Below are 19611 nucleotides of genomic sequence, written 5' to 3'. Positions count from 1 at the left end.
TAGCTTCCTGATCGCATTAGTGAGAGATTTTGGGAAACGAACAAGACATTCTGTTTTTTTCTTTTCTGGAATGTAATAGATAAATATGGTTTTTCATATTTGAACTTCAATAATGGTTTGGAGTGCATGACAGAGTGGAGATTTAATAATTAAGTGTATTGTACAACACTGCAGCAACAGAACCAACTTTGTAAATGATAGAGATTATGATAGCTACAATGTTTTTACTACTACTTTACTGGTGTAATGACACATTGCCTCACTCCCAACACCTCAGGCCACTACAAGAGGTAACGCTAGCTACTGGAGCTACATGCTACCACCTAAAAATCCTGACAGACTTCGACCCCATGATGAGATACTTGTTAGCACTCAGCATTTTTTAAGCTATAATGAATGTACCGGTGGCACGGTGGATGAGTGGTTAGCGTGCAGCCCTCACAACTAGGAGACCAGGGTTCGATTCCACCCTTGGCCATCTCTGTGTGGAGTTTGCATGTTCTCCCCATGCATGCCAGGTACTCCGGTTTCCTCCCACATTCCAAAAACATGCTAGGTTAATTGGCGACTCCATATTGTCCATAGGTATGAATGTGAGTGTGAATGGTTGTTTGTCTATATGTGCCCTGTGATTGGCTGGCCACCAGTCCAGGGTGTACCCCGCCTCTCGCCCAAAGACAGCTGGGATAGGCTCCAGCACCCCCGCGACCCTCGAGAGGAAAAAACGGTCAAAAATGAATGAATGTATGTACCGACGCACAACGGTCAAGTGGTTAGCGCGCAGACCTCACAGCTAGGAGACCAAGGTTCGATTCCACCCTTGGCCATCTCTGTGTGGAGTTCTCCCCGTGCATGCGTGAGTTTTCTCCGAGTACTCCGGTTTCCTCCCACATTCCAAAAACTTCCAAAAATTGGCGACTCCAAATTGTCCATAGGTATGAATGTGAGTGTGAATGGTTGTTTGTCTATATGTGCCCTGTGATTGGCTGGCCACCAGTCCAGGGTGTACCCCGCCTCTCGACAGAGGACAGCTGGGATAGGCTCCAGCACCCCCACGACCCTTGTGAGGAAAAGCGGTAGAAAATGAATGAATGAATGAATGAATGTACCAGCTCAAATGGGAGCACAAGTCGTGTACCAAAAGATACAGCCATCCCATCAGGGAGTGACCATGATGGATAGGATCAGGAATGAGTACATCACAGGGACATTACATGTTAGAGGCCTTGGAGATAAAGTCATAGAGGCCAGACTGAGATGGTTGGGACATGTCCAGAGGAGAGATAGTGAATATATTGGTAGAAGGATGCTTCGTTTAGAGCTGCCAGGTAGGAGGCGTAGAAGAAGCCCAAAGAGGAGGTTTATGGATGTAGTAAAGGAGGACATGAGGGTAGTTTGTGTGAGAGAGACAGATGCGGAAGACAGGGTTGGATGGAGGAGATTGATTTGTTGTGGCAACCCCTGAAGGGAACAGAAGATTACATGTTATCATGAATGTAACATGAACGTGACAGCATGTAAATGCATTGTTTATTTAGAGGGCTTTATCGGAGGAATATGTGAATCCTAAGTAGGTGTAATATTGGCTTTCTCTTGTTCGCAGGTTTTCACTGTTTAGAAGACACAGAAAAGACAAAGGCAAAATACCCCCATCCTTTAACTTTTAGATTGGTTCCAGCGAAAACATTCCACATGTTGTAATGGTAATGGTAATGGTTTTATTTCATTTGAACATGCATCAGATTACAATTGAATGCATCACATAATCAGTTCACAGTTCCACATGTCCAAAAGGAGTAGGAAGAAGCAAAGCTTATTAAATCCTACCCCTCCATCTGGTACTTTTACAATCAGTAACTGTTACATTTGTTCACTTCCGGCTTTCCTAATATAATTTTTTAGTTTGATTTTATTTTTTTATTTTTTATTTTATTAATTTTTATTTGTATATATATATACAGTGAAGAAAATAAGTATTTGAACACCCTGCTATTTTGCTATTTCTCCCACTTAGAAATCATGGAGGGGTCTGAAATTTTCATCGTAGGTGCATGTCCACTGTGAGAGAGATAAACTAAAAAGAAAAATCCAGAAATCACAATGCATGATTTTTTAACAATTTATTTGTGTGATACAGCTGCTAATAAGTATTTGAACACCTGAGAAAATGAATGTTAATATTTGGTACAGTAGCCTTTGTTTGCTATTACAGAGGTCAAACGTTTCCTGTAGTTTTTCACCAGGTTTGCACACACTGCAGGAGGGATCTTGGCCCACTCCTCCACACAGATCTTCTCTAGATCAGTCAGGTTTCTGGGCTGTCGCTGAGAAACACGGAGTTTGAGCTCCCTCCAAAGATTTTCGATTGGGTTCAGGTCTGGAGACTGGCTGGGCCATGCTAGAACCTTGATATGCTTCTTACGGAGCCACTCCTTGGTTTTCCTGGCTGTGTGCTTCGGGTCGTTGTCGTGTTGGAAGACCCAGCCACGACCCATCTTCAATGCTCTGACAGAGGGAAGGAGGTTGTTCCCCAAAATCTCACAATACACGGCCCCAGTCATCCTCTCTTTAATGCAGTGCACTCGTCCTGTCCCATGTGCAGAAAAACACCCCCAAAGCATGATGCTACCACCCCCATGCTTCACAGTAGGGATGGTGTTCTTCGGATTGTACTCTTCATTCTTCTTCCTCCAAACACGCTTATTGGAATTATGACCAAAAAGTTCTATTTTGGTCTCATCTGACCATAAAACTTTCTCCCATGACTCCTCTGTATCATCCAAATGGTCATATGCAAACTTAAGACGGGCCTTGACATGTGCTGGTTTAAGCAGGGGAACCTTTCGTGCCATGCATGATTTCACATCATGACGTCTTAGTGTATTACCTACAGTAACCTTGGAAACGGTGGTCCCAGCTCTTTTCAGGTCATTGACCAAGTCCTGTCGTGTAGTTCTGGGCTGATTCCTCACCTTTCTTAGAATCATTGAGACCCCACGAGGTGATATCTTGCATGGGGCTCCACTCCGATTGAGATTGACCGTCATGTTTAGCTTCTTCCATTTTCTAATGATAGCTCCAACAGTGGACCTTTTTTCACCAAGCTGCTTGGTAATTGCTCCGTAGCCCTTTCCAGCCTTGTGGAGGTGTACAATTTTGTCTCTGGTGTCTTTGGACAGCTCTTTGGTCTTCGCCATGTTACAAGTTAAAGTCTTACTGATTGTATGGGGTGGACAGGTGTCTTTATGCAGCTAACGACCTCAAACAGGTGCATCTGATTCAGGATGATACATGGAGTGCAGGTGGACTTCTAATGGGCAGACTAACAGGTCTTTCAGGGTCAGAATTCTAGATGATACACAGGTGTTCAAATACTTATTTGCAGCTGTATCACACAAATAAATTGTTAAAAAATCATGCATTGTGATTTCTGGATTTTTCTTTTTAGTTTATCTCTCTCACAGTGGACATGCACCTACGATGAAAATTTCAGACCCCTCCATGATTTCTAAGTGGGAGAAATAGCAAAATAGCAGGGTGTTCAAATACTTATTTTCTTCACTGTATACTATATATATATACACATATATATACTATATATATACATATATATATATATTATTTGATTGATTGATTTATTTTCTATTATTTTATTTATTGATTTATTTATTTTTTAGGTGATTTGAGGTTATTTTACGGGCTGATATGACCATACAATAGCATAATGGGTACCATCGTAAGTGTCAATATAGTGATATATATAGCACATTTAAATCCTACCCCTCCATCTGGTACTTTTACAATCAGTAACTGTTACATTTGTTCACTTCCTGCTTTCCATAATACAGTGTAAGGTTTTTATTTTGTTTTTTTTTTTAAATAATGCACCTCGTACCGAAGTACAAGGTGATATGACCATCCAATGACATAATGGGTACCATAGTAAGTGTCAATATAGGGATATATATAGCACATCATGACTGGTTCAAGACACTTCATCCTTGTATTTAGCAAACATCAACTGCTTGTATTGTTTCTTGAATTGGCTCATCGTTGTGCATTGTTTGAGGTCCTTACTCAATCCATTCCATAGTTTGATTCCACATACTGAAATGCTATGGCTTTTTAACGTAGTCCTAGCATATAAGTGTTTCAAATGTAGTTCTTCCCTGAGATCATATTTCTCCTCTCTTGTAGAGAAGTATTGGATGACATTTTTAGCTAATTGGTTATTTTTAGCCTTATGCATTATTTTAGCTGTTTGAAGATGAACTATATCAGCAAGTTGAAGTATTTGTGATTTTAGAAATAAGGAGTTAGTATGTTCTCTGTAGGCGGCATTATGAATTATCCTTACTGACCTTTTTTGCAGTACATTTAACAAGTGAAGATTCCTTTTATAGTTATTACCCCATAGAAGATATATATTAGATATATATTAGATACACATGTGAGGGCTGTACTCACTTCTGCGGGATACTGTGTTGTTGCCCTTTTCTTGCATCTCCCACAACTCATTTCTTTAGTTTATTTAAAAAAATAATCAAATAATCATTCTCCCACTCTAATCTCGGTTATTGCTCATCGGGTTAAAACTAAAAAAAAATCAAATGAGTGCTAATATCGACACAAATGAGCCTTTACTTGAATCACTTACTGGTTCGGAAAAAAGAATTGAAGTGTTTCGCTTCAAAGCGCATATTAAGTATGCATTCATTTGTTCCGTTGCCATTAAGGGGATAACTCTGCATTTCTATGATATGCTCTGACGACCAAGCATTATAGTCCTGATTTTTATTAGGCTTTTATTAGGAAGTATTCAATGACATTTTTAGGTAATTGGTTATTTTTAGCCTTATGCATTATTTTAGCTGTTTGAAGATGAACAATTGAGTACATCATATAATCAGTGTACAGTTCCACATGTCCAAAAGGAGTAGGAAGAACCAAATCTTATTAAATCCTACCCCTCCATCTGGTACTTTTACAATCAGTAACTGTTACATTTGTTCACTTCCTGCTTTCCATAATACAGTTTAAGGTTTTTTTTTCATTTTAATAATGGGTTAATAATAATTGGTTATTTTTTAGCCTTATGCATTATTTTAGCTGTTTGAAAATGAACTACAGTATAGTCTCGTTATATCGATATCGGTTATAACGAATTACTGCTTATTACGATACTATTTTCATTTCCCGGCAAATTTCTATTCAAGCAAAGATTGATTTAAGTGCATTATTGCCCACTTGTTCGGATATATCGGATATATCGACAGTCCGGTTATATCGATATTTTTTCCGACTCCCGACAATATTGATATAACGAGACTTTACTGTAATTGGTTATTTTTAGCCTTATGCATTATTTTAGCTGTTTGAAGATGAACACTTGAGTGCATCATATAATCCGTTCCACATGTCCAAAAGGAGTAGGAAGAACCAAATCTTATTAAATCCTACCCCTCCATCTGGTACTTTTACAATCAGTAACTGTTACATTTGTTCACTTCCTGCTTTCCATAATACAGTTTTAGGTTTTTTTTGTTTTTTGAATAATGGGTTAATTATAATTGGTTATTTTTTTAGCCTTATGTATTATTTTAGCTGTTTGAAGATGAACTATATCAGCAAGTTTAAGTATTTGTGATTTTAGAAATAAGGAGTTAGTATGTTCTCTGTAGGCGGCATTATGAATTATCCTTACTGGCCTTTTTTGCAGTACATTTAGCGAGTGAAGATTAGTTTTATAGTTATTAGCCCATATTTCCACACAAGTAAGATATGGTAGAACCAGAGAGCAATAAAGAGTGTGGAGTGATTTCTGATTTCTGGCCACCTTATGTTGTATATTTGTAATATGAGATTTCCAGCTCATATTTTCATCTATTGTGATCTATTGTGGTGATTATGTTGTGGATGCAGAAAAAAAATCAGCATGAAGTTGCTGACCGTTGTTACATTGCTGATGTTTAGTTGCAGAGACACTTTTACCGGAAGGGGTGACTGTCGGACATCATTGCAAACCTATAGCTTGTCCTTCACTTCCTTTTCATAACATGTTATGGCCCAGTGAAGCCTCTTAAAAGCTATCCATGTACCATTTTATTGTAAGTAGTAATAGTTCTAACAATGGTATTGCTCATTCATTGCGAATGAGATGTCAAATTTTGTTGTAGTGGTACTTACCCTCACAGTTGTACGGCTATCAAAGGTAAAGGACTTTATTTGCCCATTCTCCAAAAAGACCTTCAACACATTGGGTATGAGAAGCAAAGAGTCGTCCTTCAGCATTGTCTGAAAGAAATGGAAGACAAGGGTCACATATAGCAGGCAGTGATGTGTTGTTGTTGTTGTGTAGGTTTGGAATCTCTTTTTCATGCATTATGTCATTGAATGCAGCCTCCTCAGCGTCATCTATTCCATACAAAGAACATGACATTTGCTGCAGAGCCGTGTACACAGAAGGGGGGAGCCAAGCCGTCTGCTTTTACTCAAAGCACTTATTGGAAGAAAAAGTTACAAAACGCAGCGCAGTCCATTCTTCCTGCGATGTGATTGGCATCCCCGCTTTCTTGCTGAAGGCTTTTTAAGGTATGACTCAGCGGTGATTATGCAGCCACAAAGGACTATAGCAGGATAAGATTTTTAATGTGTGACAGATTTGGAGGGTCTTTCTTGTGAAAAGAACCAAGGATCTATCTACAAAATCAAATTTTTTTTCCAGTATGTTTCGGATTTGAAAAAGACAACAAGATGAGGATGTGGATTTAATGCAACGCAACAATGCATCTGACATACAAATATGTGTACACAACACATGTTCAGCAGTCTGTTTTTTTTTTTTGGTGAATGTAAACACGGTGTTGGCTGTATCAGATGTTTTTCTGGGCACGCCAGAAATCATTAATGAGTTAGAGTTAGAGTTAGAGTTAGTCAGCGACTGATTTGTCTCATAGAAAAAGGGAAAAGGGACCCTAACGCATCAATTACTGATTTCTATGAAATCTGTTTACAATTTGGTACGAGCCTATTTTGGCAAATGTCGGTGCTCTACTAAGTTTTTTTTTATGCGTTTCATACCCAAGCCTTTACTGGGGACGTTATCAATTTTTAATACCAATATTATCATGTTACAAGCCATCAATAAGACAGATAAAATGAAATATAACAAGATGTGGCATTACAGGGAGAGAGGCATTTCACGCATTGGGGATGAATAACATTATATAACATTATATAATAATTAATTATAATAATAATGAAATAAATGAAATAAATAAAATAAATTTAATAAATAATAAATATAATAATAACAAAAATAAAAATAAAAATAAAAATAAAAATAAAAATAAAAATAAAAATAAAAATAAAAATAAAAAATAAATATTACCAATAATAATTATATCAATAATTAAACATTATATAATAACTCGGTATGCGTTTCATACCCAAGCCTTTAGTGGGGACGTCAACGATTTCTAATATCATGTTACAAGCCATCAATAAGATAGACAAAATGGAGTACGACAAGATATGGCATTACAGGGAGAGAGGTATTTCACACATTGGGGATGAATAACATTATATAACATTATTATATAATAATTAATAATAATAATAATTATTAAAAATTTAATAAAAATAAAAATAAAAATAAAAATAAAAATAAAAATAAAAATAAAAATAAAATCAATAATTAAACATTATATAATAACTCAAAACATCTGAGATACATTTATGCTAGTAAATTCAAGCATTAAATAACAGTAAAAAGCATCCAACTCCAAACCACTACACTACAAAGTCACCTGGAGCAGTTCAGAATCAACATTTATCTAAGAACATACCAAAAACTTGTGAATAAAATACATACATCAAGCCTTCAGGGATGCAGATTATTTCATTTTCAGTATTAGTATTTAGTATTTGTCTGATCAACCAATCAGAAAACACATAAATGTTGACATTATTATACGCTAGACCAGGGGTCAGCAACCTACGGCTCCAGAGCCGCATGTGGCTCTTCAGCCTCTTTGTTGTGGCTCCCTTTGCAATGCTCAAATATTTGTTTTAACACCCAAATGAGGAAAATATGCATCTTTTGAACAAAATCTGACTTTCTGTGAGGCCGTATACTAGCAAGAGTACTTGATCAACTCCGCTTTTTCTCTACTTTGATATCCCAAAATTCCCTCAATCAAAATCTTGGGAGACTAGCAAATTGCTCTGGATGTGAGCATGTTGCTACACATTTCTTAAGGCGTGCATGGGGAGAACATGCAAACTCCACACAGAGATAGCCGAGGGTGGGATTGAACTCGGGTCTCCTAGCTGTGAGGTCTGCGCGCTACCCACTCGACCGCTATGCAGCCCCTATATTCTGCTGTTAAATTATGTTTCGCGGCTCCATTCTATTTTTCTTCAGTGAGTGAGGGGGTAAAATGGCTCTTTTGATAGTAAAGGTTGCCAACCCCTGCGCTAGACCAACTATATGTGGTTTCTTAAGTTTTTATTATTTGCTGTTTTATTATTATTATTATATTTATTCATTACTGATTGATTGATTTTCTTTATTCTTGATTTGTTTATTTATTTTTCATCTTATTTTGTGCAGAAAAATAAAAATTAAGATATTTGAGAACAGTGGAATGTTTTATCAGAGCTTTTATTGTAGAAAATCGGAACCAAAGCACTGAAAAAGTTTTTTTTTTTTGGAAAACCTGATGCGGCCCAACCTTGCCCAGACCCTAGCTCCAGTGGCCCCCAGGTAAATTGAGGTTGAGACCCCTGACGTACGTACTGTAGGTCAGTGTTTAGGCCAGCTTTTCTTTCTTGTTGACAAAGACTTTTACTGTAACTGTCAATACCATCTTATATCCTCCTCATCAATGGATGCAGAGGTTAATCCAGGAATGACTTCAGATGTTGAAACAATCATAGAACCTTCCTCTCAGCTCCGGAGCCAATCAGCTCAATTGACAAGAGAAGTGGAGAATTACTTTAAATAAGAGTAGAGATCCAGCAAATGGGTTTTCTATGGAGAATAATGGTCTTGCCTGATCTATAGTTGTAATTAGGAAAGCTGTGACATTTGCACGATTTTTGGCATCGTAAGTCTAGACAAGCTTCTTCAAATCAGGTGTAATTAAAGTTCGGTTTGCCTGTCCAATAAGATAATCAGAAGTCTAACGAGAAAGCCAATGCTCTGTTTTCAACTTTTAGATTAAGTGCATGAATGCAAAGACTTTGTGCTGCACAAAAGCAGCAATGTGAAAAAAAATGATGCTAAATATTGAACTCGCAACTGTACTGGATTTGCTACAGGGGTGGCTACACATCAATAAGACACGCGTGTGTTAACTTAATTCTGGTATATCATAATCGAGAAATTGCAATTGCCTTAAAATGAGAGTGAATGCCGTTAGATGCCCTCGCTGAGCCTAATAAAAGTCAGGACTATAATGCTTGGTCGTCAGAGCATATCATAGAAATGCAGAGTTATCCCCTTAATGGCAACGGAACAAATGAATGCATACTTAATATGCGCTTTGAAGCGAAACACTTCAATTCTTTTTTTCCGAACCAGTAAGTGATTCAAGTAAAGGCTTGTTTGTGTCGATATTAGCGCTCATTTGATTTTTTTGAGTTTGAACCCGATGAGCACTAACTGAGATTAGAGTGGGAGAATGATTATTTGATTTTTTTTTTTTAATAAACTCGAGACATGAGTTGTGGGAGATGCAAGAAAAGGGCAACAACACAGTATCCCGCAGAAGTGAGTACAGCCCTCACATGTGTATCTAATATATATCTAATATATATCTTCTATGGGGTAATAACTATAAAGGCAATCTTCACTCGCTAAATGTACTGCAAAAAGGTCAGTAAGGATAATTCATAATGCCGCCTACAGAGAACATACAAGAAACATTTCAATATCGAACATAGCAAAATTTGTTCTCAATCAGAAATCACTCCACACTCTTTATTGCTCTCTGGTTCTACCATATCTTACTTATTGTGTGGAAATATGGGCTAATAACTATAAAAGCAATCTTCACTCGCTAAATGTACTGCAAAAAAGGTCAGTAAGGATAATTCATAATGCCGCCTACAGAGAACATACTAACTCCTTATTTCTAAAATCACAAATACTTCAACTTGCTGATATAGTTCATCTTCAAACAGCTAAAATAATGCATAAGGCTAAAAACAACCAATTAGCTAAAAATGTCATCCAATACTTCTCTACAAGAGAGGAGAAATATGATCTCAGGGAAGAACTACATTTGAAACACTTATATGCTAGGACTACGTTAAAAAGCCATAGCATTGCAGTACTTCGGAACTTCGTACTTCGGTACGAGGTACATTATTAAAAAAAAAACAAAAAAAAACCTTAAACTGTATTATGGAAAGCAGGAAGTGAACAAATGTAACAGTTACTGATTGTAAAAGTACCAGATGGAGGGGTAGGATTTAATAAGCTTTGCTTCTTCCTACTCCTTTTGGACATGTGGAACTGTGAACTGATTATGTGATGCATTCAATTGTAATAATGATATGATCATGTGAGGAGAGAAACTTACTGTGTCTGGATCGCTGATGGACACTTGCTCTGAAAAGCGCACTTTCGGCGGGTTAGTTCGCAGACGGGCCTTTTTGGCTGCACTTATGAAGGCAGATTTCGGTGACTGTGGATAAGAGAGGACAAATAACAGTTGGATTAACCTTTAAAAGGGTGAAAAGAAGCTGGTGAAGGTTAGTGATAATATGCTGATGTGGCAAATATTGCTGGAACGCGACGGCTGCAATTATTGTCAGTGTTTAAATGTTAAAGTTGTTGAAAACGGGAATAAAATGTTACAGTTGTTGGACCGAGTACAAAAAAGATATTAGCGCTCTTTGAGCCGCCAATGACCAAGTACATTACACAAAGGAGTATTATTGCCAGGGTAAAAATGAAGCTTGAATATTATAAGCAAAACGTTGTACAGTAATTTTACACAAATGTGTAATACTACAAACATTAACACGGTAGCATAAGTTAAACAAACAATAAAATAGTCAGTGTTCTGGCGCATTAACACCAACATCAGCATGAACAGTTTCAGATGAAATGTTATGATGGAATCCTATGAATTCTGCCTGGCAACAAGTGGACATGCAAATATTTGATGTAAACAGGGAAACTACTCTTGAATTACATTGAATTCTACAATGGCTCACTGAAATTGTATTTTGTCCTGAATATTGAATACTGTTTTGATTCACGGAAGTCTGAGTAATTGATGCCAGGAATGATATCGGCTTCCGCAATGAGATCGGACTGACAACAGGCACAATAATAATAATAACATTCATTCATTAATTAATTTTCTACCGCTTTTTCCTCACGAGGGTTGCGGGGGGTGCTGGAGCCTATCCCAGCTGTCTTTGGGCGAGAGGCCGGGTACACACTGGACTGGTCGCCAGCCAATCACAGGGCACATATAGACAAACAACCATTCACACTCACATTCATACCTATGGACAATTTGGAGTCGCTAATTAACCTAGCATGTTTTTGGAATGTGGGAGGAAACCGGAATACCCGGAGAAAACCCACGCATGCATGGGGAGAACATGCATATTTCACACAGAGATGACCGAGGGTGGAATTGAACCCTGGTCTCCTAGCTGTGAGGTCTGCGCGCTAACCACTCGATCACCGTGCCGCCTAATAATAACATTCATTCATCATCTGCGACAAGGGTCGTGGGGGTGCTGGAGCCTATCCCAGCTGTCTTTGGGCGAGAGGCGGGGTACACCCTGGACTGGTGGCCAGCCAATCACAGGGCACATATAGACAAACAACCATTCACACTCACATTCATACCTATGGACAATTTGGAGTCGCTAATTAACCTAGCATGTTTTTTTGGAATGTGGGAGGAAACCGGAATACCCGGAGAAAACCCACGCATGCATGGGGAGAACATGCATATTCCACACAGAGATTACAGAGGGTGGAATTGAACCCTGGTCTCCTAGCTGTGAGGTCTGCGCGCTAACCACTCGATCACCGTGCCGCCTAATAATAACATTCATTCATCATCTGCGACAAGGGTTGTGGGGGTGCTGGAGCCTATCCCAGCTGTCTTTGGGCGAGAGGTGGGGTACACACTGGACTGGTCGCCAGCCAATCACAGGGCACATATAGACAAACAACCATTCACACTCACATTCATACCTATGGACAATTTGGAGTCGCTAATTAACCTAGCATGTTTTTGGAATGTGGGAGGAAACCGGAGTACCCGGAGAAAACCCACACATGCACGGGGAGAACATGCAAACTCCACACAGAGATGGCCGAGGGTGGAATTGAACCCTGGTCTCCTAGCTGTGAGGTCTGCGCGCTAACCACTAGTCCACCGTGCCGCTTGGTTGTTTGTCTATATGTGCCCTGTGATTGGCTGGCCACCAGTCCAGGGTGTACCCCGCCTCTCGACAGAGGACAGCTGGGATAGGCTCCAGCACCCCCACGACCCTTGTGAGGAAAAGCGGTAGAAAATGAATGAATGAATGAATGAATGTACCAGCTCAAATGGGAGCACAAGTCGTGTACCAAAAGATACAGCCATCCCATCAGGGAGTGACCATGATGGATAGGATCAGGAATGAGTACATCACAGGGACATTACATGTTAGAGGCCTTGGAGATAAAGTCATAGAGGCCAGACTGAGATGGTTGGGACATGTCCAGAGGAGAGATAGTGAATATATTGGTAGAAGGATGCTTCGTTTAGAGCTGCCAGGTAGGAGGCGTAGAAGAAGCCCAAAGAGGAGGTTTATGGATGTAGTAAAGGAGGACATGAGGGTAGTTTGTGTGAGAGAGACAGATGCGGAAGACAGGGTTGGATGGAGGAGATTGATTTGTTGTGGCAACCCCTGAAGGGAACAGAAGATTACATGTTATCATGAATGTAACATGAATGTGACAGCATGTAAATGCATTGTTTATTTAGAGGGCTTTATCGGAGGAATATGTGAATCCTAAGTAGGTGTAATATTGGCTTTCTCTTGTTCGCAGGTTTTCACTGTTTAGAAGACACAGAAAAGACAAAGGCAAAATACCCCCATCCTTTAACTTTTAGATTGGTTCTAGCGAAAACATTCCACATGTTGTAATGGTAATGGTAATGGTTTTATTTCATTTGAACATGCATCAGATTACAATTGAATGCATCACATAATCAGTTCACAGTTCCACATGTCCAAAAGGAGTAGGAAGAAGCAAAGCTTATTAAATCCTACCCCTCCATCTGGTACTTTTACAATCAGTAACTGTTACATTTGTTCACGTCCGGCTTTCCTAATATAATTTTTTAGTTTGATTTTATTTTTTTATTTTTTATTTTATTAATTTTTATTTGTATATATATATACAGTGAAGAAAATAAGTATTTGAACACCCTGCTATTTTGCTATTTCTCCCACTTAGAAATCATGGAGGGGTCTGAAATTTTCATCGTAGGTGCATGTCCACTGTGAGAGAGATAAACTAAAAAGAAAAATCCAGAAATCACAATGCATGATTTTTTAACAATTTATTTGTGTGATACAGCTGCTAATAAGTATTTGAACACCTGAGAAAATGAATGTTAATATTTGGTACAGTAGCCTTTGTTTGCTATTACAGAGGTCAAACGTTTCCTGTAGTTTTTCACCAGGTTTGCACACACTGCAGGAGGGATCTTGGCCCACTCCTCCACACAGATCTTCTCTAGATCAGTCAGGTTTCTGGGCTGTCGCTGAGAAACACGGAGTTTGAGCTCCCTCCAAAGATTTTCGATTGGGTTCAGGTCTGGAGACTGGCTGGGCCATGCTAGAACCTTGATATGCTTCTTACGGAGCCACTCCTTGGTTTTCCTGGCTGTGTGCTTCGGGTCGTTGTCGTGTTGGAAGACCCAGCCACGACCCATCTTCAATGCTCTGACAGAGGGAAGGAGGTTGTTCCCCAAAATCTCACAATACACGGCCCCAGTCATCCTCTCTTTAATGCAGTGCACTCGTCCTGTCCCATGTGCAGAAAAACACCCCCAAAGCATGATGCTACCACCCCCATGCTTCACAGTAGGGATGGTGTTCTTCGGATTGTACTCTTCATTCTTCTTCCTCCAAACACGCTTATTGGAATTATGACCAAAAAGTTCTATTTTGGTCTCATCTGACCATAAAACTTTCTCCCATGACTCCTCTGTATCATCCAAATGGTCATATGCAAACTTAAGACGGGCCTTGACATGTGCTGGTTTAAGCAGGGGAACCTTTCGTGCCATGCATGATTTCACATCATGACGTCTTAGTGTATTACCTACAGTAACCTTGGAAACGGTGGTCCCAGCTCTTTTCAGGTCATTGACCAAGTCCTGTCGTGTAGTTCTGGGCTGATTCCTCACCTTTCTTAGAATCATTGAGACCCCACGAGGTGATATCTTGCATGGGGCTCCACTCCGATTGAGATTGACCGTCATGTTTAGCTTCTTCCATTTTCTAATGATAGCTCCAACAGTGGACCTTTTTTCACCAAGCTGCTTGGTAATTGCTCCGTAGCCCTTTCCAGCCTTGTGGAGGTGTACAATTTTGTCTCTGGTGTCTTTGGACAGCTCTTTGGTCTTCGCCATGTTACAAGTTAAAGTCTTACTGATTGTATGGGGTGGACAGGTGTCTTTATGCAGCTAACGACCTCAAACAGGTGCATCTGATTCAGGATGATACATGGAGTGCAGGTGGACTTCTAATGGGCAGACTAACAGGTCTTTCAGGGTCAGAATTCTAGATGATACACAGGTGTTCAAATACTTATTTGCAGCTGTATCACACAAATAAATTGTTAAAAAATCATGCATTGTGATTTCTGGATTTTTCTTTTTAGTTTATCTCTCTCACAGTGGACATGCACCTACGATGAAAATTTCAGACCCCTCCATGATTTCTAAGTGGGAGAAATAGCAAAATAGCAGGGTGTTCAAATACTTATTTTCTTCACTGTATATATATACTATATATATATACACATATATATACTATATATATACATATATATATATATTATTTGATTGATTGATTTATTTTCTATTATTTTATTTATTGATTTATTTATTTTTTAGGTGATTTGAGGTTATTTTACGGGCTGATATGACCATACAATAGCATAATGGGTACCATCGTAAGTGTCAATATAGTGATATATATAGCACATATCATTATTAGCATGAACAGTTTCAGATGAAATGTTATGATGGAATCCTATGAATTCTGCCTGGCAACAAGTGGACATGCAAATATTTGATGTAAACAGGGAAACTACTCTTGAATTACATTGAATTCTACAATGGCTCACTGAAATTGTATTTTGTCCTGAATATTGAATACTGTTTTGATTCACGGAAGTCTGAGTAATTGATGCCAGGAATGATATCGGCTTCCGCAATGAGATCGGACTGACAACAGGCACAATAATAATAATAACATTCATTCATTAATTAATTTTCTACCGCTTTTTCCTCACGAGGGTTGCGGGGGGTGCTGGAGCCTATCCCAGCTGTCTTTGGGCGAGAGGCCGGGTACACACTGGACTGGTCGCCAGCCAATCACAGGGCACATATAGACAAACAACCATTCACACTCACATTCATACCTATGGACAATTTGGAGTCGCTAATTAACCTAGCATGTTTTTGGAATGTGGGAGGAAACCGGAATACCCGGAGAAAACCCACGCATGCATGGGGAGAACATGCATATTTCACACAGAGATGACCGAGGGTGGAATTGAACCCTGGTCTCCTAGCTGTGAGGTCTGCGCGCTAACCACTCGATCACCGTGCCGCCTAATAATAACATTCATTCATCATCTGCGACAAGGGTCGTGGGGGTGCTGGAGCCTATCCCAGCTGTCTTTGGGCGAGAGGCGGGGTACACCCTGGACTGGTGGCCAGCCAATCACAGGGCACATATAGACAAACAACCATTCACACTCACATTCATACCTATGGACAATTTGGAGTCGCTAATTAACCTAGCATGTTTTTTTGGAATGTGGGAGGAAACCGGAATACCCGGAGAAAACCCACGCATGCATGGGGAGAACATGCATATTCCACACAGAGATGACAGAGGGTGGAATTGAACCCTGGTCTCCTAGCTGTGAGGTCTGCGCGCTAACCACTCGATCACCGTGCCGCCTAATAATAACATTCATTCATCATCTGCGACAAGGGTTGTGGGGGTGCTGGAGCCTATCCCAGCTGTCTTTGGGCGAGAGGTGGGGTACACACTGGACTGGTCGCCAGCCAATCACAGGGCACATATAGACAAACAACCATTCACACTCACATTCATACCTATGGACAATTTGGAGTCGCTAATTAACCTAGCATGTTTTTGGAATGTGGGAGGAAACCGGAGTACCCGGAGAAAACCCACACATGCACGGGGAGAACATGCAAACTCCACACAGAGATGGCCGAGGGTGGAATTGAACCCTGGTCTCCTAGCTGTGAGGTCTGCGCGCTAACCACTAGTCCACCGTGCCGCTTAATAATAACATAATAATCCCAATTCTAATAATTATATGCTATACTTTTGCAACCGTAAACTCAACTCTGTCACTTCCTGTCCACACATCTGGAACAGTTATTGCCACGCATACGATCATGAGTTCTAATGATGCCTTATTTTCTCTTATTAGGATAGTTTCCAGTCAGCTCTGATGGGGTTAGCATAAAGGTAACTACTCTAATGATGTAACTAATGTGTGGGCATGGTTGTGAATAATGTTTTTTTTTTTGTACCTGATGGAAATTGAATACCAAGACATGCACAAAAAGAAATGGTGAGTGAAGGGAACTTCTACGTACCTGATGCGGCTGCAGCACAGTGAGAAGAATAGTATCTTTGCAGTGTCTATGGGAAGACAACAGAGAGAGCGAAGTAGGTTAGGTAACGCCGTGTACAGCAGAAGAAGTGTTTGGTGAGCTTTGCCGCTTTCTATCTGCCATTTCCTCGCAGTTCTTCAGCAATGAAAGGACTGACTCATACACTTTTTTGTGTCCATGCGGTCGTGTAAGAAACGCTGTGTTCTGTTTTAGCCATTTTTACCTGTATTCCCTCCCTTGGTCTCACACCTTGTCCCCTGGCATTAGCCACCCAAACCCTCCCTCCCTTCGTCCCTCCCTCCTGGGACAGTAAAGGATGCTACCTTACAAGGTCTATGACTCTCTCTCGGGGAGCGTCGCTCACCGTCTCCTCGTTAATGGCCAAGATCTGATCTCCTGGGAGAAGCTTACCAAAGGAAGGTCCGTCTGCAGGCAACACACAACCAGAATACAAAGTCATACACTGCAGTGGATTTAGTTCCTGGTTTGTTTCCAAACATGTGCAGACACTAACCAGCAGAGACTGAACGTACGATGACCGGCCTCTGGCTGCCTGCAATGAAGCCGAAGCCTTGTGTAGGGTGTCGCTGGATGGTGACCTGTCGAGCTGTGGCAGGACTTAGGGTACCACTGTCCATACCATCTTGGCCCTCCTCTAACATTGCAGAGCTGCACACATGTACATTCATAAGTGGACATATTATATTTAATCTTTGCATGGAAAAGGCCACAAAATATTGTGTATTTTATGTCAATTATATGTCAATTATATGTCAATTATCCATCCATTTTCTATGCCTCTTATCCTTACTGGGGTTGTGGGTATGCTGGAGCCTATCCCAGTTGTCTTTGGACAAGAGGCAGGGTACACCCTGGACTGGTCGCCAGCCCATCACAGGGCACATATAGACAAACAACCATTCACACTCACATTCATACCTATGGACAATTTGGAGTCGACAATTAACCTAGCATGTTTTTGGAATGTGGGAGGAAACCGGAGTACCCGGATCTTAAAATTTTTTAAATTTATTTTTATCGGGAGTGTAGAGATTTCTGCAGGTTCGTAGAACGTGTCATAAAGTACATACAGTTTTCAAAAGCAGGAAATCTGTCATGGGGTGCACGGTGGATGAGTGGTTAGCGCGCAGGCCGCCACGGCATGGGTTTCCTCCCACATTCCAAAAACATGCTAGGCTAATTGGCGACTCCAAATTGTCCATAGGTATGGAGTGGTATGTGAGTGTGAATGGTTGTTTGTCTATATGTGCCCTGTGATTGGCTGGTGACCAGTCCAGGGTGTACCCCGCCTCAGGCACGAAAACAGCTGGGATAGGCTCCAGCATGCCCGCAACCCTTGTGAGGATAAGCTGTAGAAAATGGATAAATGAAATCTGTCATGAGCCCCTGTTGTCTCTTCTGTGTCCTGCAGCGGACTCCTGCCTTGTTCCCCTGATCTGCACACCTGTTGCCCATGAGCCATTAGGCCTTCCTATACCATTCCACTTCCATTGTTCCCCATTTGCTGTAATGTTGGGAGTTTTTGAGGAGAAGAACCGCTTGTATATACAGTGTACAGTAAAGTGCTAAAAAGCACAAAAGGAGTGTTAACAAAGATACTATGATAATAAAACTTCAATATCATGTCAACAAATGTGTCATGTTTTTGGTACATATTACCAAAAACATGCAATTTAATGAGACTACTGTTATAATATTAAAAAATATTACACAAATACCACTTCATATACAAGCGACATACATTGATATAAACTCTGTAAGCTGATTTGTACTAATTATCCTAAAACTATGTATACACTGCACAGTCTGTGTACCTGTCACATGCATATATGTGTCCATCCTGGACCTTGGCCATCCCCTGAGAGGAGGGAGCAGCATGGGACAGGTCTGCACTGCAAAGACTGCACTCCGTTTCAAAATCATTCACCTGCACAATAGAACGGAGAGAAAGAAAAAAATTACATAACATAATGACATCTTTTACTTGAGTCTTTAAGTTATTTGTAGAAGAAGCTGCAGCTTGTCACATCTTGGATACATCTATTTAAAAAAATAAAAATTGACATTGAACATATTAATCAAGGTTTTGCAAAAATCCACAAGATTGAAGTAAGAATTTTGATGTACTCAAAAACATCAGACACAGGAGACATGCCTTCATAGACAGCTTTTAGCGAGGACTTAAGGGATTTCATACACAGCCTTTAACATAGAATCATTCAATATCTCGGCTATTGTTGCTGTGGACCACACACCCTCTTTTACAGATGCCTGCGTAGGAGGAAGTAAGAGCCTGATTGCTGTTAGACTGTTATAATACATACATAGCACATGGCGGTGACCATGGCAGGAAATGTAAGTGAAGCTTCTGAATTGGCTAAAGATTAAAGTAATGGTAATGGTAATGGTTTTATTTTATTTGAACATGCATCAGATGACAATTGAATGCATCACATAATCAGTTCACAGTTCCACATGTCCAAAAGGAGTAGGAAGAAGCAGAGCTTATTAAATCCTACCCCTCCATCTGGTACTTTTATAATCAGTAACTGTTACATTTGTTCACTTCCTGCTTTCCTAATATAATTTTTAGTTTTATTTTATTATTTTACTTTTTATTTTATTAATTTGTATTTGTATTTATATTTTGCATATATATATATTT

The 19611-nt window shown here is 39.9% G+C and overlaps 1 protein-coding gene across 3 annotated transcripts in view; it reads right to left on the bottom strand.

Annotated features, from left to right (window-relative positions):
* The window catches only part of frmpd3 (FERM and PDZ domain containing 3), a 116032-nt gene that overhangs the window by 16266 nt on the left and 80155 nt on the right, over window positions 1-19611 (bottom strand). For 2 of the 3 annotated variants that reach the window (XM_078788065.1, XM_058063146.2), the window contains 6 exons: window positions 18761-18873; window positions 17440-17594; window positions 17249-17351; window positions 16908-16953; window positions 10590-10694; window positions 6187-6294 (listed from right to left, as the gene is read on the bottom strand). In XM_078788065.1, the coding sequence (XP_078644191.1) occupies window positions 6187-6294; window positions 10590-10694; window positions 16908-16953; window positions 17249-17351; window positions 17440-17594; window positions 18761-18801 (558 nt within the window). In that variant the 5' untranslated portion in view covers window positions 18802-18873. Of the gene's footprint in view, window positions 1-6186; window positions 6295-10589; window positions 10695-16907; window positions 16954-17248; window positions 17352-17439; window positions 17595-18760; window positions 18874-19611 lie in introns of those variants that run through there. The other variant, XM_078788066.1, reaches the window with a different exon arrangement.

Source organism: Doryrhamphus excisus, linkage group LG22 (genome assembly GCF_037039965.1).
Source record: "Doryrhamphus excisus strain RoL-2023G ecotype Guam linkage group LG22, RoL_Dexc_Guam_v1.1, whole genome shotgun sequence".
Taxonomy (NCBI): domain Eukaryota; kingdom Metazoa; phylum Chordata; class Actinopteri; order Syngnathiformes; family Syngnathidae; genus Doryrhamphus; species Doryrhamphus excisus.
This window is presented reverse-complemented; position numbering and strand designations above follow the sequence as displayed.